This window comes from Acomys russatus, chromosome 29, assembly GCF_903995435.1.
Source record: "Acomys russatus chromosome 29, mAcoRus1.1, whole genome shotgun sequence".
NCBI lineage: Eukaryota > Metazoa > Chordata > Mammalia > Rodentia > Muridae > Acomys > Acomys russatus.
The window spans coordinates 19,854,252-19,879,859 of record NC_067165.1 but is presented as its reverse complement, the minus strand read 5'-3'; the positions used below and the strand labels follow the sequence as shown (position 1 = coordinate 19,879,859).

General features: G+C 51.8%; 1 protein-coding gene across 1 annotated transcript in view; it reads right to left on the bottom strand.

Moving 5' to 3' along the window:
* Positions 1-25,608, bottom strand: part of Grik3 (glutamate ionotropic receptor kainate type subunit 3) — a 218,710-nt gene that overhangs the window by 35,334 nt on the left and 157,768 nt on the right. The window contains exons 6-10 of the mRNA XM_051171621.1: positions 21,430-21,603; positions 20,624-20,767; positions 15,588-15,695; positions 12,085-12,198; positions 3,771-3,974 (exon numbers count right to left, since the gene is read on the bottom strand). Of these exons, the coding sequence (XP_051027578.1) occupies positions 3,771-3,974; positions 12,085-12,198; positions 15,588-15,695; positions 20,624-20,767; positions 21,430-21,603 (744 nt within the window). The remainder of the gene's footprint in view (positions 1-3,770; positions 3,975-12,084; positions 12,199-15,587; positions 15,696-20,623; positions 20,768-21,429; positions 21,604-25,608) is intronic.

Genomic DNA, 25,608 nt, shown 5'->3' with positions numbered 1-25,608 from the left:
TTCCCTAGCATGTGTAAGGTCCCAGGATCGATTCCCAGAATAGGGGAAAAAAAAAAAACTAATCCAGTTATCACCAAACACTCATGGCTTACATCTCTCATCTCCCTCTCCATCTGTGGCCTCCCTTTGGCTTCACACTCTCCCCTCTTGGGGTTTTTCCTTCTCACTCCCCAGGTAGGCTCCTGGGTACCTGTGCTAGGGCATGGAAGCTCTAGATGGCAGGCAGGGGCTCCTGGTGTAAAACAATGTCACTGTTCCAAGCAGAGTGGCATTTTAGTGTCTGCCTCAGTTCCCTATGAGTTGGGTGAAAAGAGTAGAGTCAGCTAGGGAAGGTTGAGGTCCTAGGTTATGTCTTTTCTAGCAGTATGCCTAGGCTGATAGGTTACTGTTGCCTGCTGCCACCATGTCTGGGCACAGACACATTTGTCAGGGTGTGATGTGGAGGGCGGGCGGCTGCATTTGGCAGAACTAGTACTGAGTAGGACACCTCTCCTGTGTGAAGGCTTCCTGAGCACGAGCTGAGCCTAAGGCTCTGCTTGCATCTGCAGCTGGGGGAATGGAAGCCAGAGAGGTTGGAAGACTCTATTCCTGTGAGCTGAAATCTACTCAACCTGGAATGTGAATCCATTTCTATCAGAATATAGAATTATCAGGACTCATCGGAGGACTGAAAGCAAGGAGGTGAATAGAGGCACCCAAGAGGGGATGAGAGGGAGCGGGAAGCAGCGATGGAGAGAGATCAGAAGAGACATGTAGTTGAATCACATTTGCTGCTGGTTAAAGGCAACCCAGGGAAGATGAGTGTGTCTGCAGGAGGGGTTTGCATCCTCACGGTGCCCACCTCCCACACTGCTAGCACCATGAACAGCCACGTGGGCATGGGCCAGAGGCCAACTGAGCGCCAGGGAAGGATGTTTAAGTCCTGTTGGTTGGAGGGTCCGTCCAGGACCTCCAAATGGACCTTGGGGTGGGGTGGGGTGGGCAGACACTTCCAGAGGTGGGAATCCATCATCTTTATGCCCCCGTTTGGATCCTTAATAAGGAAGTAATAATATTGCCAAGTCTTTACCATGCTCTCTATGAGCAAGCGAGAAGACTAATTATCTGACGACACTAATAAATGGTTATGATGTTATTAAAAATGGCACCAAGCTAGGATTAACAGGCTCATCAATTTGTGGGGAATTGGGTTTAACAAGGTCCCCCGGCATGTCCCATCCAAGCTCCTGGCCTTGATGGGTACCAGGCCTTCAAAGCACTGCCCAGCAGCCTGGAGGCTGTAGATGAGGCTCCCTGTGGCTCCCCAGGAGAGAGGCACTGAGGGTCTGGCTGCTGCTGGCCTTTCTCATCATGTCCCTTTGAAACACTGGCTCTTCAAAGTTAGTGGACCACCGAGATGCGGGCGGCGGCAGGACCGACTGCTCAGCCCCTTTTACATGTGGCTGGCTTTCCTTCTTACAGGAGCTCTGCCCTCCCCCTTCCCTCCCCTTCTGCAAATGGCAGGCTCCAAAGTCCCACTCACAAGGCTCGGGGGAAGCGGGTAAAGAGGGGGTGCATCCGGTCCTGCTGGCTCATTTCCATAATAATTGCAGTTATTACTAATAGCAGCGACGACACAGCTCCCCGTTTACACGGAAGCCTGTAGCTCAGAAGCCCCTTCCCATCCATTGTCTTCTTCTAGCCTCACAGTGGGCAGAGGAAAGTGGAGACAGTTATCATCTTTCTCGCCCCGTGGAGGCAGGAAACTGGAGCTTGGGGAACACAAAAGGACTCCCGAACAACCCCCTCCTCACTCTCCAAGGAGTAACCGTGAGGATAAAAATAAAAACCATGACGTTAAGGACTGATGCTCTGCAGACTGACTGCACTGAGCACACCTGGTAGCTGAGCCCTCACAGCACTCCCAGGAGGCAAGTTCTGTGCATGCCATCCCCCTCTACAGGTGAGGGGACAGAGGCACTCAGAGACGCACAGTCACCAAGTGGCAACATCAGTGGAGGCTCTTCAGCATCCCTCCCTCCCTCAGCCAGGCTTCCATACAAACCATGTTTGTCAGGCCAGGGGCATAGGTCTACCATGGCAGACTCTACCTGACTCTTGTGCCTCAACTCCCCGTCACCATCACCACTACCACTTGCCTCTAAGGTCTCCATATGGTACCTTCACCAATAACTAATGGGGATGGGGCATTTACCAAGCCTGTTGCAGCTGCCTTATCTGGAGGAGCAGAGCAGTGGGCAGCCCAGACACTGATTCAGACTACAGTGTATATATAGAGACTATGTCCTCCACGAATGTGCCTCCTCCCTGGCTCTGGGCCAGTGTGGGTCTCTCTAGAGAGATCACAGTCCAGGGCCACTTAGGCACAGAGCCTTAAAAGACTCTCTGGCATCGCACCTGGACCGCCACTTCATGTCTGAAGTCTGGCTCCTATCTCTCTGCTGCCTCTGCCTCAGCTTCTACAGCTGCCTGAATAGGCTGCTCTAAAGATGGGGGGATCAGGTCTAGGGGTCCAGGGCAGATCTGCTCTTTGCCTCCTGTCGCTGTAGGGAGGGTTTCTTTCAGATAGGCATTTGCTTCTGTAATGCTGAGGACCCAGAGATGGAAAGGGGGAAGTATTTCACTAGTGCCCCCGTGAGCCTGACGAACAATACACAGCTACTGTCCCACATCTTCCTTTGCAGCTTTGGTGGTTACTAACTACCCCTATAGTTAAAAGGAAGACATGAGGCTGAGTATCTGTGTGCATGTGTGCGTGTGTGCATGCATGTGTGTGTATTTGTGCGTGTATATGTGTGTGAGTGTATATATGTGTGAATGTGTTTGTGTATGTGTGTGTATGTGTTTGAGTGTGTGTGTGTGTGTGTGTGTGTGTGTGTGTGTGTGTGTGTGTGTGTGTGTGTGTGTGTGTGAAGAACTTCCCAGGTCACACATCTGCTAAAGCTACAGGCAGGCTTTTGATCCTCAGATCTGTTGGTCCTGAGCCTGGACTTCAAGAGGGAGAGTGTGCTTGCTGTTAGCTTCACATGGGTACCTGTGACCCCTGTGTCACTGTTCCAGTGCTGGGGGTGGGGTGGGGTGGGGTGACCTGCACATTTCACTGAAGAGGAAGCAGCCCAGAAGCTAAGTATGCCTGTACCCATAGCTGAGCCCCAATCCCTCTCTTGGCCTGTGGCTTCTTCGTCTTCTTCCTCATGGTGTACAAACTGAGGCTCCTCCCATGGACTTCTTCCCTTCTCCTTCACTACATGGCCCTTACTCCCAGGCAGAGAGGCTCTTAGTGTTGCCCAGTACAGTCTTAGCCCCTTCATGCCAGCCCCAAGCCCACTCCTCGAGTGATCCATCTCACTAGTGAACCCACAGTGACTAGAGGAGGTGACAGATCTGTTTGCGTGTCCCTGCCCTGGGTGGTATGTTTGTTTAAGCTTCCTCAATCCCAGGCCTGGGACATCCTTCAAGGAACGAAAGGCTGAGAAGATGAGCGAATCCTCTCCACGGCAAGCTCACCAAAGATGCCTTGGGAAGGCCCATCATCAGACAGGCTGATTTGTGCATGCAGTGCGATTGCTAGAAGGTGGACAGCCTGTGCCAGGCAGGCCTAGCAGAGCTGGGCACACTTCCTCCGATGGATCTTGATGAGTCCCCAAGAACACAACTTTCATCTCCATGTCCCTAGTCCCGCTGGGAGGCCCGGATGTTCAAATGCTGCTTCATGGGACCCTTCTCCACCCTGTCCTTACCACACCGTCCACACCCAAGCCCTGGCTTACGTGGTCAATGAGCTCCTTGACCATGCCGTTCCACTGGCCTTTGTCGTCCTGCGCCCCGTACTTGCCATCTTCCACCAGCCGGATTTCATAGGAGAAGCCCAGGATGTGCGCCAGCTCCTTGAGCAGGTCGATGCAGTAGCCCTCAAACCGGTCATTGCCATAAAGGGTCCTATCAGACTTGCGGAACATGACAAAGGGCTCCTCCTGTGGGGACAGAGGGCAGAGGGATGCCAGGCTAAGTGACTGAGGTGGGGGTAGGCTCTGTAGTTCAGGCTGACCTTGAAACCATTAAGTAGTTGAGGATGACCTTGAACCCCTGGTCTTCCTGCCTCCATCTCCTAAATGCTGAAGTTATAGGCATGTGCCACAACACCTGGCCTAGACAGACAGACAGACAGACAGACAGACAGACACACACACACACACACACACACACAGATGTACGTTCATTAGGTGCTTGTGTGCCTATGTGTGTGTAAGTCAAGTCAAGCTTGAGTGTACCATCAGCTTTTTTTTTTACTACTTTCATTTTATGACTAATAACACTAATATGCATCAAGTGTAGCAAGTATTTTTAGATATCCCCACTAGCCAGACTTGGTAGTTTGAGCCTTCAATCCTAGGCCTCTGGAGGCAGAGGCAGGAGAATCTCTGTGAGTTTGAGGCCAGCCTGATCTACATAGAGGGTTCCAGGTCTTCTAGGGTGACAATAGTGAGACTTGTCTCGAAAAGAAAAATCCCTTTAAAAAGAAAATTACTTATATGCCTGCAAACAGAACTGACCGCTTGAGGTTCACTTCGCTTCAGTGGGATGGAGGAGTGGGTATCATAGACCATCTTGGTTCTTGAGACAGGGTCTATCACTGGCTTGGAGCTTGCTGAGTAAAATTAACTGGCTAGCTGCAGAACCCCAGGGGTCCTCCAGTTTCTGCCTCCCCAGCACTGCTATTTCAAGCCTGAGACACCACACCTGGCTTTTCATGTGGTTCCAGGGATCGAACACGGGTCCTTCTGCTTGCACTGGAGCACTTTCTCATCCCACCCCCCCCCCCCCCCCCAGGGCTTACAGTCTTGGTCTTCTGAAACCATTTCAAATGGCTTGGACCAACAGCCTAGAGGCAAGCAGAGGGCAAGCCTGTTTTCTGAAAGCCAACTTGGTGCCTTGTAATGGCACCTCCAGGGATGGTTGCCAGCACAGGGGACAGGGCTCTGCTGCTGCTGACTGACATAGGTGGCAGTGACCCAAAGCTATCAAATGGTGGGACAGGAACTACCGAATTCCAAAGTACAGGTTTTCTGCTGTACCAGTGTCCTGGGCCAGCATCACCAGGACCTTAGAACCTGTTAGCAAATCACTCTTGGGCTCCACACTAGACCCACAGAGGCAAAAGCTGTGGGTGAGCCTCCTGTCCACTCAAGTTGGAGGGCAGTGCAGCCAAAGCCCTTCATCAGGTATGGTGACCTCTCAGTTTATTCCAGATTAGACAAGTTAACAACTGAGTTAACAGATTCGACACACTCTTCCCCAACACCATCTATTCCCAAGGTGCCCCCAGCACCCAGCGTGGGATCTGGCAGTGAGTCAACACTGACGACAGTGGTAACTTCATCTGTATGTGGCTGTGCCTCTTCCTGGGGATCAGCTGGTCCTCAAGAAGCAGTTTATGGGTCTGGGAATGCCTGCCCTGTGTCAGGTGCCTCTTCCCAGGTGATGGGAATCCAGTGGAAGGCACAAAGTAAGGCTTAGCGATGTCTGACTTTTCAAACTCACATGCCTGGCTGCGCCACAGATGAAGAACTAGGAGAGGAAGGAAGCTCTTGGGGAAGATGGAACTGACAGCATCCAGTTGGAGATGCTCAGATGGGGCAAGATCCAGCAAGATCCAGAAGCCCCAGAATCCAGGTCAAAATGCTAGCCCATGATTCTGTGGGCCTCAAGCACCCATCCCGTCCCCCACTCACACCCCTGTGGTGAAGTCTGGGGTGGTTGAGCCAAATCCCCCCACTCCACCCCTGCCACCTGCAAACTTACATTTGTTGAATTACTACTGTGCGCACAATGCACTCTTTGCCAGCCTGCTTTGTTTACGTTCTTATTAGAATGAAAAATAGATGGTATTATCCCCTTTTGATACACGGAGAAACAGGCACACTCAGAGAGGGCCACTACATTACCCAGGGGCACACAGCAGTTGAAAATAGTTCAGCGGGTACCCAGCCAATCAGCACTCCTAGCTCAGACCCTCCTGACTCTGAGAGCTAATCTCCCCTCAGCTGCTTTGATTTCCTTCCTCGGTCCTGACCCATCCTCTGCCCTGGCCTGCAGGTTACCTTCTCCCATACCCCATCGCAGCACACTGCTCTTGTCTAATTGCCTCTACTCCTAGCTGAGAGCCATCCATGCCCACAATAGCACAAGTGCGTACTTAGAGGGGTGTCTCGTGTTTTCCCCATTGTCAGGACCCCTTTCTTAACCTCATGGGCCCTGGGATAGGGTGGGAAGCAGAAGGCTCTGGTGACTATTGTTGGATGTCCTCAGGAGCAGAGACCTGCCAGTGCCTTAGTCCAGGTTCTTTCTGTGGTGGGTAGGCACTGTTCTTCTACCCTGGTCCCCTAGTCTCCCAGTGTGTCGTCCCCCCCCCACCCCCACTTTATGACCAGTCTGCTCAAGCTTTCAGGAGTCCTTCAGAAGCTTATGAGAAAGAGCTCCTGGATCTGGATCTCCAAGGGGTTCCTGGCCATCCAGGGAGTCTGAGAACATGGGGCTTCTCATCACATGGCGGGGTTAGTCCTGCCCTAGACATCTGGTGCTACCCTGAAGCCACAAAAGCAGCTCAACACGCAGGGGAAAGGAAGTGCAGGTGGGCCTGGGTCAGGAGTCAGGCTGAATGCAGGTTGAGCCTTTGACCTTTCCCCAGGTAATGTTGTACCCACACACCCTGTGGATGACCTGGGTGAGGGGGTGGGGTACAGGGGAACCTGTCGGTCTGTTTTACCCCTTTGACTGATGCTCTTGTTTAGTGAGCAAGCTGGACCACTGCCTTTGGTGGCCCTAAGCTGACCTCCTTTAGCTTAGCCAAGGAATTAGAGAGACGGGCAGCATCTTTCTAAAACATTGCCAGGACAGGGAGAGATGCCCACTCCCTTCTGTAGAATGGAGATCCCGACAGAACTTAATCCTAACAAGACTAAGAATAAAATGAACCCACCTAGGAAAAGCCTTTAGCGCCTGGCAAATGTCAGGTGCCAACGCATTTGTTGCTCTTAGTATCATTACTCACACCCACTCCTTCCTGCACACTGTCTGGCCTGTCACTTCGGTGACCTTTTCCCTCATAGAGGCCACACCCAATGCCATCAGAAGGTCTAACAATCATGGCTACCAGGAGAAGTGGAGGGAATCGAGCGGGGAAAGCCCCTAAGACCCGGACCCGTCCCCCTCCTACGCCCCTCCTTGGCCTTAGCCTCTAAAATTAGCACTTCATTTGTGAGGCCACTGCAGCCCCAGAATCTATACATCTCCATCTAAATACGCTGCCTTCGGAGCAGCTGCAAAATGCCATTAATTTCGGGAAGTGCTTGGCGGACGGCATACATATTTAACAGCTGAAGCCCAGGGCATTAAAATGGTGCTCGCCTTAGTAATGCGTCTCCAGTCCAGCAACATTTCCTAGGGGGTAATTCTCAACTCCAAGACTACTTATTCATGGACTATTTCACAATTTATTACTGGAAATGTCCAGACAGCCAGTTCACCGGGCTCTCTCAGCTGCTAATCGATTGCTCAGTGAAGGTGCCCTCAATTTCATAACTTCATGCTCGCCTTTTGCTCCAGGAGAAGAGCCGTGGGACCAGGGGTAATATTTTTCCTCAACAAGTCACCGAAAACAGGGGTCCAGAAAAATAACCTTTCCCGACTTTCTGTCACACGGCTCTCCATCTGGCTTCGCTACAATCACTTAGCAATAGAGAGGCCAGGCCTAGAGCTAAGCTTCTCCCAGACACCGGACCAGAAGGTTGAAAGAGGAGGCAGCGCCCACAGGGACTGGATTCAGGGATTAGTTAGTCATCTGATAGCTGGGTCCCCAAGGGCCCTGACTTAGGCTGTGTCTCCCCCATGTCCCTGCTCACCTGTACTTGTATACACGCGGACAACACACACGGCCTGTGTGCCCCTGAGTGCTGTCTGCCTGACTCTGCTTGAATACAAAGACCAAGAATCCTGACCTGAGGCTTTGGCTGCTACAGTACAGAACAAGACAGGGCGCTCAGTATCGCTTTTTTTTTTCCCCCAATAGGAGGATCCAGAATCCCTGGCCTGGTCTTCCTAGGCCACATTCTGGCCTTGGCTTTCCCCTTCTCTTGCTGCTGGGTCCTGGGGGGGTCAGCTTGCCCTGCAGTTGAGTCTAAGTAGGTCACAATGTGCACACTTTACTGGTGTACATCCAGAGGCCGTTTGTGGCCCATCCTAAGAATTCACATCCACCCACATGCACCATTGCTACTCACATTCACAGCCCAAAAGTACCTTGAACCTTCAAAAGCAGGGCCCCGGGAGCACATTGCGTGCGCTTTCTCCGTGTGAGCTGAGGTCTGAGTACATGAATTTTTCATGAGATTTTGGAAGAGCAGAGGCAGAAGAGAGGCTGGGCCTGCAGGGAGGGTGGTGGGGTAGGCTTCCAGCTTCGGAATGGGGGTGGAGTGGGGAATCTGGCTTTCTCTGAGTGGCCAGAGGGCACAGTCAGGCCCCTGTCTATCTGTCTACTCAGGGCAAGGCACCCTGAGTACCTACCTAACCCCCAGAGATTTAGAATAAAGAGACTAGAAGATAGGGCTGATAAGCTCACCCAGGCTGCTGTGGCTGGCCATATCCCAGGAAGAAGGGTGTCCTCATCAGGACTCTCACCTCCAGGTCCTGGACCCTGGGGCAGAACAGTTTGATGTTCTGAGCCTGTGCCTTGGTACCTGCCTGTCAGTCAAAGTGTGGTTGCCTTGACAATGCCAAGAAAGCCAGGCAGGTACCTGTGCTCTCAGGAGGCGGTGCCAGCCCTGCACACAGGCAGCCAAGCGAGGGGCTGGGTTTTCTGCCAGGGCCAGGCTGAGCCACTCCCTATGACTTGTGTAGCTGTACCAGGAATAAATAATTAGCCTGACCCCAAGGCCAGGAGCTCAGACCGTAGCCAGGGGAGGGGAAGAAGTAAAGGCCAACCTGGAGCTTTACGGGTCTCTCTGAGAGGTTAGAGCGCTGAGAAGGTCCTAGGTGGAGGTGACAAATGTTAAAACTATAGAAGAGAGTGTAAGCCTGGGGCTGTGAGGTGGGCCCCCGGAGGGTTCACTGGGCTCGAAAAATGTTCAAGTGTGAATTGAAAGTTCCTAAGACAGTGTGCCCCCGTGCCAGGAATCGTCACCCTGACTTTGCTAAGTGCTTGGTGAAGTTCAGGCTTCTACCTTGTGGCCATACATGGTTGCTGTGTTGTAGTCAACCTGAGCCCACTGAGCTCTGGATATGTAATCAATAGCGATGCGTTACAATAGCGATACATTAGCTCACTAACTCCACTCTCCCAGCTCTGGGAAGGAGTTATAGTGGCGCCCATCGCTTCCTATCTATGTTACATAGGCCACAGGCACAGAACAGGAAATCCATGCACACATTACGTCAACAGAAAAGCCAGGACTTAACCCTGGAGTCTGGGCTCTTAGCTTTGGTTCCTCTCCCATTCTGACAGGTGCCAACGAGCTGTTGGGCCATTTCTACCCAGCTGATGTGAGGCTGAGGGGCAGCGGGACAGATGGAGCTGTGTCCAGGCTATGAGCCAAGAAGGGCTTATCTCCCCCATGTCCTCCTGGGGTTCCTAAGAGCCAGCCAATTCTGGGGATGGAGTGAGCCCTGCAGGTTGGGGACCAGTGCTACTGTGGTGAAGAAACTGTGAAGAGCAACAGGTCAGGAGCACGGGTTGCTTGCCTGATCCAACGCTTCTGGCAAAACAAAACAAGACAAACAAACAAACAAAGCCTGTGCCTCTGCAGAACAATCTATACTCTTTTTGGTGGGGAGGGGCTTTCTTGGAATTCACTGTGTGGATCAGGCTGGCCTCGAACTCGAAGATATACACCTGCCTCTGATTCCTGAGTGCTGGAATTAAAGGTGTGTGTCACCATGCCCCCAGCCAGTTCCAAACACTCAAAACAGGGCAGCTGCCATTTCAGTGGGTGTGACTCAGTGGGCTTTTAAGGTGGCTAAGTTTTGCATCCTGCTGGGGAGTCCTTAGCTCAGCGCTCGCTCTGTTTGGCGGCTTGTTTCATGGCTGTCTCCTCAGCTCCTGTAACCATCTCTCCTCCTCATCTCCAAAATCATATTTCTCTCACCTTGTTTTAATCTTGCCTAGCAAAGAGTGTTTTATTTATATCTCACATTTCATGCAATTCTGCTTTTAATCTTTTACCACCTTTTTATTATTTTATTTTTACCCTTTTATATTTTAGCGTTGTCACACTTTCATCCTTTTGCTTTTTGACATTTTTTTGCTTGAACATTTTTTTACCTTGTCTAGCCAGCACTGTAAATTATTTAATTTTTCGTCTTTCTTAATGCTTTCCCTTTTTATCGCTCTCCTTACCTAATTTTCTCCTCGTTATTTCCCTCCTAACCTTTCTATTTCACTCTCCTCTTGCTGTCCTCTATCTTTCCTATTTTTATCTGCGTACATATTTCTTTAATTGCTCATCAGTCTCCCTTAAATCCCTGGGTGTTTTTTGTTTATTGTTATCATTTATATTTTATGTTGGTTTTTCTCCTGTTCCTGTTGAGATCTTTTTTTAAAAAATTTATTTCTGTAGTATTTGTCTCCTTAATAAAAAGTGAATCCCTGAAGACTGGAAGATCATGTGGGGATTCCTGGGGTTCTTGCTCCCCAAAAGACAGGGAGATAACTTCCTGGCTCTCTTCCTCCGGCTATACCAGCGGCTTTTCCACAATACCCATTCAACTTCTAGGATCTTCAATGAGATTTCTCAGTTACCATGACCCTGGGGGCTGGAGCTGAGACCCAAGGGATAAAATTCCCCTCAACATGTATAAGTACTCCAGTGTCCTTGCCAGTCCTGGAAGAATGGGGGGTATTTTATCATTTCTTCCCTGTTTCATGGTGCCCAGCATCCAGCCACTGAATGTATACATGGTGAGTCACACTAGAGGAAGGATGGTCTAGTATGGCCTGGCTGAACTGTTTCAGGTGGGGAGGTAGGGGAAGCCACCCCCATTCAAACACCATGGCAAGCTCCTGGTACTTGGGTCCAGGCCTCAGCCTTGGAAGGCTTCCTAAATCCTAAAGGGCCAAGATTGCTTTTGTGCACAGGAACAAGGCCAGGTCCCCACACATGGGCCTTACAGACTTAGTGACCATATTCTGAAAGGTCTACTTGGGCCAGAATTGTCCCCAAAGAGGTCAGTCTGGCTGTGGCGAGGCTCCTTTCTCCTGGGATGGCTCTGGGGAAAGTGAGGGAACTGTCCCCAAGGGCTGTGCTGTGACAGCATGAGGGTCTGCTTTGAGCTTCTGTTTGCCTTTGTGCCCTGCCCAGGAGGCTGTCACACGTGAAAAACGGACACTGCACTGGTCAATAAGGGAGGGCAGTGGCTGCAAGGTGCATGGGCCCTAGGAGAACCCACGAGCCACTTCCTGGTTGAAGTGGGTCAGGAGAACAAGGACAGGAGGAGAACAGAAGGCATGGAGGAGTCTGGCTGAACTGTCTCAGCTGGGGAGGCTCTAAGCATCATGGGAAGATGAGACCCACTGACTCATCAGAGAGAGGAGATGGGGTGTGGCTCTCTTCATGGGGAGAGTTCGCAACTTCCTGATCTCAGGATTTATAAGGCCTGTGGCGTGTGTACAAGTTCCTGGGGCTCTCTGGGGTGGCCATAGCACCTGCCACAGCTGGAGGGGCTCAGGGAAAGAGGCTTGGCCCTGAGACTTAAGGTGGGAAAGCACACTCCTTGTTGTGATGAGCAGTCAAGTCTCTCTTGTGATCCAAAGAAAACAGGGATTCTGCCGAGCAGGTGGGCAAAATGGCAAACACAGGTTTCTCTTGGGGGATGGGGAGAGGTCCTGGGTTCTGGCCTTCCTCTAAGAGCTCTCTGAACCTTCGTAGAACTTTCTACTTTCTTGTGATCCACTTTGCTATGGTCCTGGTCTCCTGAAAGCCTCCTAAGGGGTAACCAAGATGTGACAGGTGTGGGATGGAGGGGTCTCTCAAGTCAGATGGCCAGTCCACTTCTAGGTTGGACAGCCCTTCCAGCAGGGCCTGAGGCTCTTACCAGCACAGTGGTGACGATGAGTGACCTGTTGGTCAGAGAGTCAGTGACATTAGGACCTCGGCCTTTGGCAACTTCAGTGATGTTGAGACCATCAGCTGGACTCCACACCCCAACCTGGATGGACAGACAGATAAAAAACAGATGCTGAGTCAGTCCTTCCATCTGCTTCCAATTGTCACAACTACTGCCTTTGTCATTGCAATTGTCTGTGTGTTTTGAGCGAACACCTCTGATGACAACTCTGCTGCCCTCCCTACTCTGAGGAGACACCAAGGTGTGAAGTTTTCCTTTTCCTCTTGCTGACAAAGTCTTGGCTGACAGAGAAATGCAGAGGAGCTGCAGGGAGCTGGGAAAACAGAGCAGATGCTCAGCAGGAACAGAAGGGCCAGGGCCACACCCCCCACAAGACACTGGGCTCCCAGCTGCTTACTCAGTTGGTCTCTTTCAGGCCAGACACCCGCAGAGCCCAGGCTCACTCTGGAATGGAGGTGATGCTTCCCCGTTGGGGTGAGGGAGAAGTGCCCCACACGTGTGCACTAAGTGAAGGAGGAGCTATGTATGGGTGAACAGGGAGCCTCGGAAGCTGTTTTGGGTGGCAACGTTGAGTCCTAGCGAACTGTGTGCACTAGGAGTGAGGGCAGTTTGCTTTGTGGTTTTACCTCTGACGTGGGCACATACCCTGGTCGCCATGGGAAACTCATCACAGCATCCTTATGAATATAGAGTCAGAGACTAAAAGTCAAGGACGGAGCAGTAGGTTTAACAGTCATCCTAGTGTGATGATGAGATGGCTCAGCAGCTAAAGACACCTGCTGCCAAGCCTGATGACCCGAGTTTGATCCCTGGGACCTACTTGGTAGAAGGACAGAACTGACTCCTGAAAGTTGTCCTCTGGTGTCCACAGGTGCACAGTGGCTTGAGTCCATCTGTGCATATACAATGAATAAATAAATGTGATAAAATTTTTTATAAGCCATTCTAAAGCCCTAGGCCTCTTGCAGGTGCGTGCTGAGCAAACTTCCCAGCTGAGCCTCATCTTGGCTCCTCCTTGGCATCAACACACCCACTCTGTCCTTGGCCCAGTTGGGGGTACTCAGAAAACCTAATCAATTAAACAAAGAGGCCAAGAGCAAACATCCCACTCAGGGAGCTGTGCAGGACAGATAGCAGGGAGATGCGTAATTATGCTTGGGTAATTCTGCCTTAATCCTCCCAAAGCCACTGGCTGGAGCTAGCTGGATCAGCTCTGACCCAGCTTAGCAAACAGAGTGAGGCAATGAGAGGCTGTGGCTGTGCTGAGGGTTCAGCATGGCTCTCTGCCTGTGTGGACCACTGAGGCTACAAGGAGAGGAAGCAGGAAATGGCAGGGAAGGAGTGGGCCAAGTTCAGTGAGGGGATACTGAGTAGAGGGCTGGGGGGCTGAGCAAGAGGGCTAGGTGCAGGAGGCACTCAGCGAACACCTGTCCAGAGGTGGGCAAAAAGTGGGGAGCCCCAGCCCAGCAAGCTCTTCTAAGCCCTCACTGGCTATCTTGGTAGATCCCAGGCAGGATGCTGATGAAAGAACAGGCCCAGGTGGCTATGACCGGGAGCCTCTCGGTGGGCACCCTGCAGGCCAACCTCCATCTAGGGATAATAGAGTTTTTCTTGAGTATTAGCTACGGTCAATTTGTACCAGCTGCCTGGAGGGCTGTTGGGAGATGGATGCTGCAGGGTGGGCTCAGATGGAAAGAGTGCTCCAGTGATCAATTGCTGATGCCTGCCACGGGCACAGGAGCGGAAAGCGGTGGCACGTGTGCCATCCATCTACTATCCCTAGAAGTTGATACTGTCCCTCGAGATGAGTGGCTGAGAGGGCAAAGCTAGGCAGCTACCTGTGAGCATGCCAGCCACACTACTGCCAAGGAGGAAGGCTGCTCTACAGCACTGGGGGAGCTTAAACCACGATTGAGGAACTCAACGGAGTCTGCCTAGGCCTGGAGCAGTGAGTGGGCCTCGGTGGTCCTAGGAAGGGAGGCCTCAGCCCTAGCCTTGGGAATTAATGCCGCACAAGAGGTGAAGCAGTCGTGGACGAAGCGTGAGGATTCCTGGCCACCCGTCCACTGTACTGTGGATGAGAAGACCCAGGAGAAAATTGGAAAGCCGTGGCCATAGGCATATGGGGGCTAGCACTTGAGGCCAAGCAGAGCCAGGTCCCTGCATGCGGGACAGATGTCACTTCCACAGCCAGGGCACCGGGGTGGGATGACACCCAGAAGTTTAGGAGGGGCAGGGACATGAGTCAACTGTGGGGAGCAGTGCGGAGGCCAGTTGAAGAATTTCTCAGAGTCTACAGGGCCCTAATGAAGGGCTGCAGCATACTGACTCGGAATCAGGGAGCCACGGGCAGGGCAGCGCTGGGCTTGCTGAAGCTCTATCTGTATGGACAGACATTCAGGGTGGATGAAGGGGCTCAGTGAGGTGGAAGGCAGGGAACTGGGGTGACAGTGACCCTCTGTAGAGGCTGAGCCATGCATACAGGCGGGAAGAGAGGAGAGGAATCTACCCTAAAGGCCCAGTGACAGCAGAGGGACCCTTCTAGCCTCCTGGCCGCGGCTCTTCATATCTTATAAATGCCGAATCTCGGGGTTGGAGGGGAGCTCAGGTGGCTCTCAGGGACCAGCTGCAGTGGGATGGATGGGGCTGAGCCGCTGGCTCCTCCGGATGCTGAAAACTAGGGCCTCAGCTTAAGTCCCCCTCTCTTGGTCCAGCAGTCTGGCGTTTACAGCACATGCTGAAGGTCCCTGGGGACTGTCACAGGTCGCATTAAGACGAACAGCTCTCTGTTGGTCAGATGAGAGGCTCCAAGTCCGGATAGGCTTGCTTTCTTTGACCAAATGCTGGAATCAGCGGTCTGAGAAGCTGGAACTGAGGGGAGCCCGGACCTCAAGAATTTCAACATCTCTCTGAGGTAAGGATTTTCTCAGTCTCCCAGACAATCTTTTGTTTTGTTTTGTTTTTCGAGACAGGGTCTCTCTGTGTAGCCTTCACTGTCCTGGACTCACTCTGTAGACCAGGCTGGCCTCGAACTCACAGAGATCCACCTGCCTCTGCCTCCCGAGTGCTGGGATTACAGGTGTGCACCACCACTTCCAGATAATCTTAATGCCTAAATGCCTCCAGGGTCCGTCAGTTTACTATCCCATGTAGGCAATCTGGTCTTAGAGACAGTCAGTTTGTGCCACAAATCTCTGATTGTGCTTCCCTGCCCGGCTTTAGCTCCCAGAGCGATGGCATGGGTGTCTGTTGTAGCTAAGCCACTGAGGTTGGCGCCCTCAAGTGTAATAGGACTCTAGGGTTTCCTCTGGTCCACAGCTCTGCAGAGACCGTGGAAGGTCAGCTGACTCTCAAGGGGGGTGCCCGCAGTGGATCATGCCCTTCAGCCCATGGGCCTCGGCCTGGGCCTTGTAGAAGGCACTTCCAACATCCCGGGGCCCTCGGCGGAGCCTCCTCCGCAGCCCACGCACCTTTTCCAGGCCATCCTCCTTCAGGCTGATGATGTCCAGATCAAAATCAGTCCGCAAGCCACTGGTTTTGTTGAAAACAATCCGTCCAGTTAATCCTTCCCATTGAGCCTGCGGAGGGGAGAGGGCAGAGCAGCAATTCCTCAGGCTCATAAATCATCATTCGGTACAACTGTACAATGCTTCATTTTAATTACTCCTTGCACTGATACTGTTCCCCCAAGACCATGATTAATTAATAATCACCTCCATCATTGCTCGGGCTGTGGTGCGAGCCAGCGATTTCCATAAATTCTATTACGCTCTTTAGCCAGCTCTACATCTGCACCTTCTTGTGTACAACATCGATCTCGGATGCGCTCAAATGAGCCGGCCCCCCCCCGCACCACCCCCCCACCCCCGCCTCGAAGCCCTGGGAAGGGGGAGCCTGTGTCAGATCCCTGGAGAGGGCCCAGGAGGCAGGTGAGCAGAGGTGGAGACTCACAGAGGAGAAGAGGCCCGGCAGGCTCTGGTTACAAAGCCACAGCCTTGGAGAGTTAGCCCTAGATTCAAAGGCCCTCAACCTGCTGCCGCCAGCGCTGTGCCACAGTTGAGAAATCTGCCAGTCCAAGTGCTGGGGTCAATGCCACTAGCTCTGTGACCTAGAGTACTCTCTACCTCAGTTTCCTCGGCTAGAAAATGAACCAATCGTGGTATCCATCTTTCCAAAGTGCTGTGAGAGTGAAATAAGCCGGGGGGTAGGGGGGACACCACAAACAAACCACCACCACCACCACCACCACCACCACCACCACCACCACCACCACCAGAGAAACAAGCCTGGTCTAATGCAGGCCCTGGATAAACAGCAGCTTCTGTCATTTTGTTGGCATTAGCAAAAGAGGCAGGTGTAACTTCATGCGGACTGTCTTCTAGGCCAGGGCGGGACATTCCGGCCACAGTCCGTGCTTGTGCATAGGTGATTAGCTCACGGCCATTCCTACTTTGTATATGAGAAGTCCTGCTGCCTTCAGGTTTGCCAGCATTGGCTATTCTAGACTGTCTCTTTCCTGGGGGTCCCAAGTAACCATTCTTTGTGCGTAAGTGTGTGTGTGTGTGTGTGTGTGTGTGTGTGTGTGTATGTTACCTTTCCCTGTGTGTTTGTACATGTGTGGCTGTAGAAATGTACGCAGGTGTGTGTGTGTGGAGGTGAGAGGCCAATGTTGAGTGTCTTTCCCAGTCATTCCCCACCTTACTTATAGTAATAATAGCAATGATAAGATAAACGTGTGTGTTGCCTATACATGTGTGGGGGCCCATGGCCATATGGAGGCTGGAAGTGTCCTCCTCTATGACTCCCCGCCTTATTCTCTCGAGACAGGGTCTCTCTGAGCCTGAAGCTTGCCCTTTCGTCTAGGGGAGCTGATCAACAAGCTCCTGGCATCCTCCTGCCTCTGCTCCCCGATGTCTAGGCTGCAGGCAGGTGCAGTCATGCCTTGCTCTTATGGGGATTTGAACTCAGATCCTCAGGATTGCACAGCATGAGTTTTTGCCTGCAGAACCATCTCCCCAGCCCTTTCATCTGGTATTTTGAGACAGTGTCTCTTCTCACTGAATCCAGAGCTACCTGATTCAGCTAGGCTGGTAAGCCAGGGAATCCTATGTATTCATCTGTCTGCCTTCCCAGCCCTTGCCTTGCAGAACTATGCTGTGCTCAGCTCTGTATGTGGGTCCTGGGGACTCGAACTTTGATTCTCATGCTTGCATAGCAGGCACTTCACTGGTGGAGTCATTTCCTGAGACATAATCTCACTGTTTGTGTCACTCCACCTCCCCAGCAGCCATTTTACAGATGGGGAAACAGGCCTGGAGGGAGCCCCAAAGCTTGCACTGTACAATAGGCAGCTAGACCTCTGGTCCCAGGCTCTCACCCCTTGATTTGGACCCTTTCCCTCTTCTTTCTCCTTGGGGGCTAATGCTGGTGGGTATTTTTCAGTTAGATTTCTGTGCCTGGGAAAAGAAGACCCATCACCCATCGTGAGGTCATGGGGTGCAGAGAGGGGTTTGGGAAATAGGAGGGAGACAGCCAGTGGGGGAGAGGGTCCTGAGCCAGTCTAGTATGTAGAGAGGGAGGAATGAGGTCGGGGGCGGGGGTGGGGGAGTGGGGGAAAGTTGTGCACAGCAGGAGGTCTGAATGCTGGAACCCTGGCTGAGCACTGGGTTGGTCAGAACCCTGTATTTTTTTTAAACAAGGCTCCTGGCCTCTCTCTGGAATGAGTATCTGTATCCATTATATGTTCACCACTTCTCCAGTTTCTGGGCCCTGGAAACTTCTCTTTGAATCGCCCAGAGGGTCTCCCTGTTCTCGGGCAGCTTGGAGTCCCTGTAGACCTTTACAAATAATGGTAGATGGTAGCTGGGTCAGAGGCAAGAGGATTATGAATTCCAGATCAGCCTGGGCTCCTTACTGAGGCTCTGTCTCAAGCCCTCCTCTGAAAAAAAAAAGTAGACAGACAAAAGGTGTCCTAACTCATGGAGCCCCAGGAAGCTGCAGAACAAAGAGGCTTGCTCTATCTAACAACCTACTGGTCAGCAGGTCCTTAAAGACATGGATGAAGTGCCCAGTACCATCTCTGTGTGTGTACTCATGACTGAGTGTTATGGATTATCACATTTCCTTTGTGGGTTCTGGAGCCCAAGAGGCTCCTGGAAATGGAGCTGTCCCTCAACTGGGGAGGAAGAGCAGGCCTCTGGGAAAGTTCAGGCTCCAGGAGAGAGTTTATAGCAGAGTTACAATCTTGCCCTTAGGGAGCCCACTGAAAATGTGACACTGTGAACTGTGTGTGTGTGTGTGTGTGTGTGTGTGTGTGTGTAATATCATCGTCTCTATTTCCCAGATGTGAATACTGAGCTTCAAAGGTGGCCTGTGGCACTGAGGAGAGAGTTCTGTTAGTAAAATTCCTGACACAGAAGCATGAGGTCCTGACTCGGATTCCCTAGAGCTCACATAAGAAGGCCAGGTATGGCTGTAGGCACCAGTAACCCCAGCGCTGGGTAGGGTGGAGATGGTGGATCTCCAGCTAGCCCATCTAATTGGTGACCGCCAGGTTCAGTGAGAGACCCAGGCTCAACTCCAAAAAGCAAAGCAGAGAGTGACAGAGGAAGATGCTATCTACCTCTGGTCTCCACATGAATGTACACCTGCAGACACACACACACACACACACACACACACACACACACACACACACACACACACACACACTCACTCACTCACAGAGACATGTAACAAACAGAGATACCCCCAGAGACAGACAGACACACATGGAGCCTGCAAAACTGAAACACACACACACACACACACACACACACACACACACATGGAACCTGGGAATCTGGGATACATATAGACAAAAGGACAAAGCCACATACAGACACACAGATACATTCATACATGCACATGGAGTGTGGGAAGCTCACACACACACACACACACACACACACACACACACACACACACACACACACAGAGCCAGGGAAGCTGGGAGCCAAGGGGACAGAGATTAAAAGCCACATCAGAGAAGGTGAACAGCTCTGCTTATGACTTCACAGGGAGGCCCGGCTTCCCTCGGGCTGGCTCCCCCATCCCTCTGGCTTCCCACACCCTCAGGCTAGCTGCTGGCCCCCAGGGAAATCTCAGCAGGTGTCTTCAGCTGCCTTGCTCCTGCAGAGGAGGCCTTCCTCCTTGTCAGCTCCAGAGGAATTAAATGCCAGCAGGTGCGGCCTGTCTGTGGGCGGGTGGGCAGGGGCAGGGCAGGGAGCCAAGGGCAGCTCCTCCCTGTGACATTTCTCAGCCCACCCGCCCCCTCTTAGCAGAGACTCGGGACTCGCTAAATGAAAGATGCTTCACACGCTCTGAACTCCGGCCTGGTATTTTGCAGCTCCTCACGGAAATGCCAAGTCTTTAAAATGATTTACTGTCACGCCGTCAGACAGGGAGATGGGCAGCTTGGAAAGACTGGACTCTGCAGGGTACCTGGGTTCTGAAAGTGGCCAGCTATAGACCGTGAGCATTTCATGGCTACTCTTGCTTGACCCCCATGGCCCTAAGGAGGACAGAAGGAGGTCTATAAAGGATGGGCGTACCCACCCCAGCTGGCAGAGAGCTCTAGGACCTGTCTTTCTAGGCCGGGCAATGGAGGATCTGCTGCCCGTGGGCATTCACCGCAGAGCCTCGATGCTTTCTAAGGGGTCAGGGGTGAAGAGCTGGGGTCCCTGAAGCAGTGTGAGCTGCAGGCCCTCTGGCTGGGACCCGCTACCCCAAAGGAAGTTAGGATGACTACAGATGATGGTAACTGAAAAATCAGGGCTGTCAGACCTGCTGTGCCAGGCGGGGCCCAGATCTGACACCAACCCCCAGCCAATGGTTATCAGTAAATAAATGGACTCCAAAGCAACTTGCTTATGTTTTAGTTTCTGAACATCCACACACGCGCACGCGCGTGCACGCGTACACACACATGAGAGAGAGAGAGAAGGAGCAGAAATATTGGACCTTCCAGGGGGCTTCACCTGAGCCTTTATGTTGGTCATGGTCACCCACTCATTCTAGTACAGGATAGCCCTGCCTAGCCTTTTCTTCCTTCTAGTTACTGAGACTAGACCCTGGTCAGGCCTTCTGTCTTCTGAACAGTTCTGACTGGAGGAACTGAGCTGGTCATCTTACCCCAAGCTGCTATTCAGCGGCAAGGCACTGGCACATGAATCCCTGGCTGAGTGTTGTATTTGGCTGTCGATGGGAGCCATAACCCTGTATCCAGAGTGACAGCAGAGAGGACAGTGACAGAGGAGAGGATCCTTGGATTACTTGGGCTTCTCAATCCTCTTTGAGACTGGGGAGACTGAGCCTCAGAGATGTGAGGTGACCTACCCAAGTCTGTATGCAGTAGAGACCCCCTTCAGTCTGAACCGCCCCCCCGCCAACCCTGAGCATCCCAGCTCTCTGATGCTTTTGAGCATTGCTAGCTACGGGAGCATCCATGGAGGGGTGCAGGACTCACCTCCTTGATGAAGTTCATGAAGCGGCCGCCAAAACGCCAGGCCTTGTGCCGGTGGCACTGCAGGGAGTTCACGGTCATCTGCGGCGCTCGCTGGTAGCACACAGACACGATGTGGACTGCGTCGTAGAGCAGGGCTGCATCGGTCTGCGGAGGACACAGGCCTGTCTGAGTGTTGCTATTGCTGTGGCATCCCTGCTCCTGTCCCATCTGCCCCTCTCCCACTACAAGCTCAAGGTGTCCTGGGGAGGAAACAGGCCCTCAGGCCCAGAGGGGGAGCCCTGCCTCATTCCCAGAAGAGAGGCCAGCCTCAGTGGCCTTATTAGTCTATGGATACCCCAGTACCACCCTCTTCTCTGAAGCTAAGGCTCTCTCTCCAGACTCTCTGCCTGACCCATTACCTAACCCCACCCTCTTCTTTCTCCTTTCTTGCCTTCCCAGCCTCACACCTGCCAGCCACACCCCGAGTCCATGGTGTTTAGTTCACTTCTCTGTAAGCCATATTTAACCAGCCTGTGTCTCCATCAGAGGCTGCCCTTGGCATGGGACTGTTGTCCATGGGGCTCTGGCTGACATAAGGCAAGTTACTGAGCTAGTTACCGAAGGACCTCAGTAACTGGCAAGAAGAAAAGGCTAGATAGGATGAGGTCTAGGCTGGTCTTGAAGTGTTATATGGGAGGAAGGAAGGAAGGAAGGAAGAAAGGAAGGAGAAAAGGGACAAAGAAAGAAATGAAAGACAAGAAGGAAAGAGGGAGGGAGGGAGAGAGGGGAGGGTCCCTGGAGCCCATCTGTCCACCTGCCCACTGTACCATCATCACTCCATCCAACAGGCCCGACTCTGCCCGGGGAGCTGCCTGTAGCCTCTCCATGGACCACTTCTCCACAATGGCTGAGACATGGGGGTTGTCCACGTTGAGTATACGGAATCCAGTCAGGTTCACGCCCGAGTAGCGGTAAGGCTCCAGGTCTAGTGCATAGAGATCCTGAAGAGAGAGGCTTGACTTGGTTAAGGGGTGGCCCAGCTCCCTCTGCTCTCACCCTTTGGCCCTGGGCATTCCTGGGCCTGAACTGCGGCTCTCTGAAGAGCCCTTTGCATGAAAGGTGACTGAAGTATCCATAGAGGACTGGACAGAGTCCACTCGGATCTCCTGGCACTGACCTCACATGCTGACTATGGAAGCCACGGGCCTGTTTCTTCGTCTACAAAATGGGGGATCGTTCCCCTTTACAGAACCCAGAGGGACCCTCTCACTTTGTTTGGGAGGACCTTTGGGAGGTACTGGGCCTAGGCATCTCCAAATGACACTGAAGAAGGCAGAAAGGCCGGAGGATTTTTTTTTTCCCTTCATAGATAGGTGAATGGGGTAAAAAAAAAAAAAAAAAAAAATCCTACTGCCTTTTCCCTTCACTCTTCTCCATGGCACAGGGCCTTTCACCCTGCCTCCTAAGAACAGCTGTTCAGAGGACTGTCCATGGTTAGGCCCCATGCAGCCTGGTAGATGGAAGTCCTTGGCAGATAGCCCCGAAGAACAGGATAGAAAGCCCAGCCAACTCTGGCCCCTCTTGCAGCCCCAGCTCTGGCCAATGGGCTTGAGAGGCAAGGTGCTAAGAGGCAGGACAGTGGGGAAAGCCAGCTGCCCCTTAGCAGAGAACAGAGCATGTGAAAGGGTAGTTAGTCCTCACAGGAGCCACACAGAGCACTGGAGGTTCAAAACCACTCCAAACTCTGCCAGGTTAGGAGCTGCTATTGATGCTAGTTAGAGCCTAAACTTCTGATTAACATGAGATTTGTATCTAGCATGAAGGTCACCCCTAAGGCTGTGGTTTTATTGCTACGGAGGAGATTAATCTATTTTGTATGTGACCTGGCTGCTCTACTCTACGGCCATTAAAACCCCGATTCTCCCCTCAATTCCTCGAATGCTCTGTTTCGCCACACGGCTGTTCCCTCCTGACTAAGAATGTGTCCAATCTACACTTACTTCAGACTAATGTCTTCATTTTCAAAGACAAATACTTGGACAATGTAGACTGGCTGCAAGCCAGGACTGGAGAACTCACGTCTCTTGTTTGTACTTTCCTGCTTCCCTTCACTGGGGTACCTTCCATCTTGAACCTGAAGCCCACCCCTACCTCTATGCTTACCCCAGGGCGGCCTCAGATAATCAAAAGGGACACAGGCTGGAGACCATAGAGCAGACCTCACAGAGTGTGTGGCCATCCTGTGGTCTCTGAGATGCTCTTTCTTGGTGCAAGACTCCTGCTTCTCCCGTGTTTCCAGGAGGACCCTTTTTTGGAAGGCACTGTGTGCATTCATCTCTCCTTTGCAGAGAAGAGGAGAGCTTGGAGCCCAGGCAAGAAAGTCTCATCCTGAGTTGCCCAAAGAAATAGGGCCAAGTCTATGGGCATCTGCGGATTCGACCAACTGTGGATATATATGTGTGTGTGTGTGTGTGTGTGTGTGTGTGTGTGTATGTCTATATGCACATATATGTATGTATATATGCACACACATGTATATACATGTGTATATATATATAATTGCTCATCTTTAATTGAACATGTAGACTTTCTTCCTCACCACAGTCCCCTAACAATACAGCAAACTACACCGCATTTACATTTCATTGGGTATTGTACATTATCTAGAGTTGGTTTAAAGGAGATAAGAGCATGCATTAGTAATATGTAAATGCGATGAAATTTTATACAAGAGACTTGAGCATTGTGCAGTCTAGTTTTATGTCAACTTGACACAAAACTAGAATTATCTGAGAAGAGGGCACCACAGTTGAGAAAAATGCCTCCATAAGATTGGTCTGTAGGCAAGTCTGTGGGGTACTGTCATGAGTAATGATTGATGTGGGAGGGCCCAGCCCACAGTGGATGGTGCCACCCCTTGGGCGGGTGGTCCTAGGTTTTATAAGAAAGCAGGCTGAGCAAGCCTTGAGGGAGTAAGCCAGTAGGCAGCACCCCTCCATGGCCCCTGCATCAGCTCCTGCCTCCGGGTTCCTGCTTGAGTTTCTGCCCCTGACTTCCTTCACTGATGAACAGTGTGGGGAAGTGTAAGCCAAACAAACCCTTTCCTCCCCAAGTTGCTTTTGGTCATGGTTTTCGTCACAGCAACAGAAACCCTAACTATGACAAGCGTCTATAGAAGTTACTATCCAAGGGGGTCCTGGAGCCAACCCTTCACGACTACTATGACTGCCAAGACCACTGTACGGCCTTGTGCCTCTAGGCCAGTGTTTAGGATGGGGAGGAGGGTGAGTAAGAGCAGGAGGAAGTAGGGAAGGGAGTCCTCACTAAGACGGCCAGAGCGTGTCTAAATGGTACCAATCTCGGTGAGAGTGAGTGTGGGGACTATCACACATTTTAACTTTCTTTCTTTCCTTTGTTTTGTTTGTTAGTTTAGTTTAGTTTTTCAAGACAGGGTTTCTTTGTGTAACAGCTCTGGCTGTCCTGGACTCGCTTTGTAGACCAGGCTGGCCTTGAACTCAGAGATCCACCTGCCTCTGCCTCCCGAGTGCTGGGATTAAAGATGTGTGCCACCACTCTCGCCACATTTTAACTTTCTTAGCAACTTTCTTTCTTGTTTCATAAGTGAGGAAAGAGCACTGGGGTGTGGGTAGCTTACAGGAGAGGTAATCGAGCCCCAAGGACTCTGCTTCAAGAGGCGGTGAGTTGGTCAGACAAAGAAGGCTTTTAAAGAATGTGGGCTGACAGGGGCTCTGCTTGATCAAAGGCACCAACCAAGGACAAAACATGCAGCCATCATCACACCCCTACCCAGATCTAACCAAGGGACAGAACATTTTCCACAGTTAAGTGGAGACTGGGGACTGACTTTCACAGGATCTCTGGTGCCCCATATTTGGCCATGTCCCTTTGTTGGGGAGGCCCAATGGCACTCGGAGGAAGGATAGCAGACTACCAAGAAGAGACTTGATACCCTAGCACCATACTCAGGGGGAGGAGGTCCCCCTTGGTCACAGTCATAGGGAAGGGGGATTGGGGTGAAAGTGGGAGGGAGGGAGGAATGGGAGGATGTATGGGATGGGATAGAAAATGAGATGTAATATGAATTATTTTATCTTTCAATAAAAATGTGTTAAAAAAAAAAAAAAAGAATGTGGGCTGACTTTCTGGCCCACAGTCCACTGGCTCACCCTCCATACTATGGTGAAGCCTAACGGTCCTCACTGAGGGCCAGGACCAGGCTCCCAGACTTCCCAGCCCACGGAACTGGGAGCTAGAGAAACTCTTGTTGTCTGCAGCATACCCGGGATGTGGCATTTTGTCACATTGCCTGCTCAGGAACAAAACAAACAAACAAACAAAACAGGCAAACTCCTTAACCTAGATCAGAAACTCTACGCCTGCATCTTGCTTTCCTGTACCTACCCCCAGGTTTCACGTCATAAAGGCTGCACTAGCTCAGTCTTGTCCTCCTTTTCCTAGCTTCTCATCCTAAGCTAGATGCTACTGCACATATCCCAACCACTGGACCAGTTTAGCTCAGAGTGTCTGTGGGCTGCTCTTAGACTGAGACAAGCATCTTCTTCCTGGACGCTTCCCTTGGCTGTTCCTTCACATACACAAGCCCCATTAAAGACCTGGCTCTGATCTTCAGACCCCCTCCCCCACAGGTTTTCATCCTAACAGGTAGCGACTGTTAAGGTCTGGGGGACTGACATCTCTATGAGCTCCTGCACATCCTTGACCCCTGTGTGGAAAGAAGGGTCAGCCTGGCTAGTCGCTTCCTGAGTGTTTAAATATTTACCTCCCACTTGGAGGAGGGTCTCTGTGAGGATGTAAGTTGGGTGTAGCTTGGTGAATTGCCTGGGAAGGAGGGTGAGACCCTGATGGGAGTTTGCTTTCAAGATCCAGACCTGGGAGACCCTTGCCAGGAGGAGATGGAGAGCTAAGAAAGATTTTTTGCGTCGCAGTGGTGTATGCAAGTTTGGGGCTGGAGTTGAGCTTCTGGG